The sequence below is a fragment of the Ostrinia furnacalis genome, unplaced genomic scaffold (genome assembly GCF_004193835.3).
Source record: "Ostrinia furnacalis isolate ACB-3 unplaced genomic scaffold, ASM419383v2 OfSCF7339, whole genome shotgun sequence".
In the NCBI taxonomy this organism is placed as follows: Eukaryota; Metazoa; Arthropoda; class Insecta; order Lepidoptera; family Crambidae; genus Ostrinia; species Ostrinia furnacalis.
Genome location: NW_021137578.1, coordinates 279,248 through 284,553, shown reverse-complemented (window position 1 = coordinate 284,553; position 5,306 = coordinate 279,248). Strand labels below are relative to the sequence as shown.

The following is a 5,306-nucleotide window of genomic DNA, read 5'->3' as shown; positions in this document are numbered from 1 at the left end:
CATATCACTTCCGGAGGATTTAGAAACGGTGATTTTTGGAACATTAATCTTATAAGTGTCTCTAATCTACCAACTAATTTACAAAATTTCATACACCATCAATGTTGGTATCATCATCATTTGGTTTCTCTTATTTATCATAAGCAAATTAATGATTTAGCTTACACTCTCCAAGATGGGCAGACGGGATATTTATTTGTTTATCTATGGCTGGGTGGAAGTTGTGAGAAGATGGAAATGGATATCAACTTTTAGGTACACAAGCTTTTTCCTCAAAAGTTAAGGGCAAATTACGTTAAACGTTACAATATGCGGTGGCGGAAAAGCGAAATAAACCCAGATGTTCTCATTTCCGATGCAAATTATTGTTTTATGGCAAAAAGTGGAAAAACAACTGTTTAACAACAGAGTTTCTTTTTGCTTCAACTTCATGAGAGTTGTTTCTGCAACTTCGTAACGACATTTGAATTTAGTCGAGTTTGGCGCTCTGAAGTTACATGCTTGCAATTTTAATTAGCGTTTCCCCGCGGTAAAATAGAGTGCCTTTCGCATGTTAAAAGAGTAAGATGATTTTTTGTTTAAACGAGAAAAAATTTCTTTAAATCAAGATATGAAACACATGGATTAGGAATTTGCGGTCGTTTATTATAATCGATAAATATTATGACATATAGTAAGTAATTAAATCTATATTCACAAAAAAGAAACATATGTTAGAGGTATAATAGGCGTTTAATAGAGACATCAAACATAAGTAAAAGTTTTGGTTTGTTACGCAATGATTAGCATATCATTAACATATATTGCTCGGCATCGCCACCATCTTGCTAAGGTTAATTAAAGAAACACATGTACCTACTGGGAAAAATGCGCGTCACACACCGAAACTATTATTCTCGATACACTTTGTTATCTTTATTATACTTGTGAATAATATAGGTAATTACAGACTGTTTGACCAAGTGTGGTAAATGGTGGTTTCATGTTCATAAGCTGAGCGAATCACTTTTCCTATTGTTTAGTAACAAAAATGTATTACTAATACTGAAAGCAAATGTAACGTTTTGAGTAAATCAAGGATCGTGTTTTTTATTTTACAGCTGTGCCTTAATTGAGTAGGTATATAAATTACAACAATAATTAATATAGACGCGTAAGATAGATGAAGGGGGTAAAACGGGATCCACGCGTACGAAGTCGCGGGCGGCCGCTAGTATTTAATAAAACGCCTATTTCGTGCACAATGTGACAACCTTTACCCAGGTAAGGTCAGCACACGAACCATAATTTTGAAATAACTTATCATTTGAGTTTTTAAATGGTTGTTCGGAAGTCGGCTGTAGTTATTTATTTACCAAAATGTTGTTTTGGAATTGGTGAGATTGATAATAATTTAAATGATGTCTATTTTCTAAATTATACCTGGTGACGAGTTAACAACTCTATTGTCTTTTTTTCCAGTTTTTTTATTCTTTTCATCGTTGCTAAAGCTCAATTCTTAAAGTCGAATATAGTTTTTATTGTTGCCGACGACTTGGTGAGTACTTATTTTATGATTTTAGACTTCAATAAACCTCATAGCTATTTAGTAAGTATCTTTACATACGCAACAGAATAATAAGCATAACAAATGTGAAATGGGTGTGTTATATTGTAATGTAAGTAAATGTATTCAACATATTATTGAAATTAAAATATTCTAGTAACCTATAAATCAGACCGAAGTTTATATTGAAGTAAAAGGTTAAATAACGGTTTCTGAAAATTTAGGAAGGCCAATTTAGTGTGAATTTATTCTACTGATTAAAATATTAAGCCACGGATTATTTTCTGACAAGGGTCGGTCCGATTGTGCCATGTCAGATGTCATGTGAGCGTAATAGGTAAATAAATTAATTTAAGTATATGAAGGTATTACGCGACTTATACTTGTATTTTCGTGAAGGTATTCAGGAATTCGAAATTACTACTTCCCTAAAACATCTTTTGGATTGCTGCGATATCTTGAGATGCAATACAATGTTAACTATGGTGCTAAGTTTACACGAAAGTGTAATACAGTGTAGACAGATTCGAATTGCGTGATTGCTTCAGGGATGGGACGACGTGAGCTTCCACGGCTCGGATCAAATATTGACGCCCAACTTAGACACGATGGCGTACCAGGGCTGCCCGCTCCAGCAGTACTACACAGACGTTGAAGGGACACCGTCACGCAGCGCTTTGTTCACGGGGAAATATGCTATGCGACTTGGTAACTACGAGCATTTTGTCATTTACTCGGAAAACTCGGTTGGATGAAGATTTTTAGCATAAAATCGCTGTTCTTATAAATTCTTGAAAATATAGATATTTTCAAGAATTTATAAGAACACAAACATGTAGTCTTCCTCTAGATCTAGAGGAAGACTACATGTTTGTAAATCCTGAACCACAAATTTATTTTTCTTAATTTGAAGCCATCAGTATTGCTCATAACTTTCGGAAAATCTAATTACGATATCATACGAAATAAAATCAAATCATCAATTTTTATTTTAAAGCAAAATTCCTTTATTAAACCTGCAGTGTATCAATGACGCTCATATTTATGTGGTCAATAACAAAAAGCTCACACTATCAATCGACTGCAATGCAGATCCACTATATTTGGTTTCGTATATCTGTGCCATTAATATTTAATGGTTTGAAACGATGGACTTTGGCCAAAGTTAAAATAAGAAATATTTTTAAACTCAATTTCTATTTTTGAATCCAAAATTCTGAAATTGTTTTTCAGGTACCCAAGGAGTATCGATAAAACCTTCGGAAGACCGAGGAATACCACCTACAGAGCGTCTCCTACCCGACTATCTGAAGGAATTAGGATATGCAACTCACTTGATAGGAAAGTGGGGCGTCGGAAAATCTAGAGCACACTATCTCCCAAGTAATAGGGGATTCGATACATTCTACGGCTTCTTGGGCGATGCCGTGGATTACTTTACATACAACGCTATAGACGTACGTATACAACGCGGTAATCTTTATTAGGGATAATCTTATAAAGGCGACTTAACAAAAACCCACAGCGGTCGTAAAACAAACTCAATAAAGTGGAAAGAACCGAACGCCGCAATATTTGATTCTCGTTACGTTTTATTCAGTGCCAACAGCGAATGAAAATTTTTGAAAGGAGTTTTTGTAAATCTCTTTCGAGCTTTGCACCTTACGTCGCAAAAACAAAGTCTATTTTTCTGTGCTTTAGAAATGTTAAAAATTACATTATTCCATTACACATTCTGTTAGAAATTATCATATTTTTTCATCTAACAAAGCTATTTTATGGTCATTTGGCCTGTCTTTGAATAACAGAAAATAATGTTGCGATTTAATTTTTGAAGCTTGATACAAAATATTTTTTCAGAAAAGCGATAAAGCCACCTTTTACGGGCTTGACTTATTTGATGATATGGATCCGGTTGAAGATGAAAGCAGACATCTTACGAACATTTTGACTGAAAAGGCCGTGCAAGGTAAATTCAGTTATACTTTTATGTTATGTACCTCATGTTCCGTAGGAAGTAACTTTAAGAAGCCAACATTTTGGTTGGAATGTTTTTGAGGGATCTCTCTACAATCGGTATGCGTATAAATCTAAGTAATGTCTAGGTATGCGCTACTGAACAATAATTGTGTTTTTTTACTTTCAGTCATAAGAGAGCACAACACGTCAACGCCACTGTACTTGCACATTTCACACGCAGCACCGCACATAGGAGGAGCGTTAACTGATTTGCAGCCACCCTTGGATTCCTTGAAGGATAATGAATACATTGCACATCCTCTGAGAAGGCTATATGCAGGTAATTTAGGCACAAATTATGCTGTTCGTATCGATTCACTACGTAACCAATTACGAGTACTAACAACTATTATAGGTAGTGTACTGTCTATTACTTTTGGGTACTAACAAAGATTTAAATGTTCATGTTATTACAGGCTTGGTAACGAGCTTGGATAAAAGCATTGGCAACATCATCGCCGCCCTAGCCGAGAGGGAAATCCTGCAGAATACACTCGTTATTTTCGTGTCCGATAACGGAGCTCCTACCATAGGAAGGTCCCAAAATTACGGATCTAATTTCCCATTTAGAGGTACCAAAAGCACGCCTTGGGAAGGCGGTGTGCGGTCGGTAGGCGTAGTCTGGCATGCTTCAATACCTGCTAGAAGATATAATAACCTCTTTCACGTCACCGATTGGCTACCAACTTTAGTCAGCGCAGCCGGAGGAACCGTCACCAATAAAATTGACGGCGTCAACCAGTGGAAAAACCTTATAAATGACGACGCAACACCGCCAAGACAAGAAGTTCTCATATCCATTGATGAACTGAGAGGATGGGCTGCATTAAGAGAAGGAGACTTTAAAATCGTTGTAGGAGATTTGAGTCAAACTTTTAACAGATATTATGGAATGGATTTAAAACAGGTCAAACATGCTCGTATGACGCCGTTCTACGAGGACGTTCTAATAGATAGCGAAACTGGCCACGTGTTTAAAGAAACTTTGAATTTAATATTAGATGTCGATTTGGCTGAAATCAAACGGAGTGATCTTAATTTGACGCAGTTATATCAAGGAGTCCATAGAGACATTTGCATTCCTTCAAAAGGTAGTATTGTATACTTGAACTAGATATATTATTTTGTTTTGCACGATTATTGTCCTAACTTTTTGTTATTGTGTTGCAGCTAAAGGATGCCTCTACAATATTACTGCTGATCCTCTAGAGACTCAAGATTTGTGGGACGATTCTCCAGACATCGTTAGGCGTTTGTCTCTCCGATTAAGATCATTTTGGTCGGATTTAAAGCCTCGCAGTCCACCACTATCAGACTTACGGGCGGACCCATCAGCTAGGGGTTTTGTATGGCTGCCATGGCTGGAAAACAACTCATCGAGTGTCACGTCCACTCCGTCACGACCATCGTTCCCATTGAAGGTTACGTCTGGTGAAGTAAAATACCTCATTAATATAAACATCAACGACCTCAGAACCAAAGTGAACAGCTACATAAACCGTATGGGGGGAGCTATCATAGACAGCGTAGAAAGCTTATTTTCTTTAAGTTAAATTATGTGTCTGACAATCTGCTGAATTAAATGTATATTTTTTAAGAATGTATTGTATTTTATTGGTGTAAAGAGGCCACTTGAAAGTGTCTACGTGGGCAAACTAGCCAAAAATATTTATGCGGCAAATTATGTGAGCTGACGAGGTCCCCCGTCGCCGCTTCACTGGCGACGCTTTGATCAGGCACG

The 5,306-nt window shown here is 36.6% G+C and overlaps 1 protein-coding gene across 2 annotated transcripts; it reads left to right on the top strand.

The window, feature by feature from the left end:
• Window positions 1–1,316: 1,316 nt before the first annotated feature.
• On the top strand, window positions 1,317–5,306 carry LOC114363971 (arylsulfatase B). Of its 2 annotated transcripts, XM_028319935.1 has the most exons (8): window positions 1,317–1,376; window positions 1,462–1,537; window positions 2,095–2,254; window positions 2,780–3,003; window positions 3,407–3,515; window positions 3,693–3,845; window positions 3,982–4,656; window positions 4,736–5,306. In XM_028319935.1, the coding sequence occupies exons 1-8, from the start codon at window positions 1,360–1,362 to the stop codon at window positions 5,116–5,118; spliced, it is 1,797 nt and encodes a 598-aa protein (XP_028175736.1). In that variant the 5' UTR covers window positions 1,317–1,359; the 3' UTR covers window positions 5,119–5,306. The 2 variants fall into 2 exon arrangements, with proteins under 2 accessions (XP_028175736.1, XP_028175737.1); XM_028319936.1 differs by lacking the exons at window positions 1,317–1,376; window positions 1,462–1,537 and adding an exon at window positions 1,623–1,658.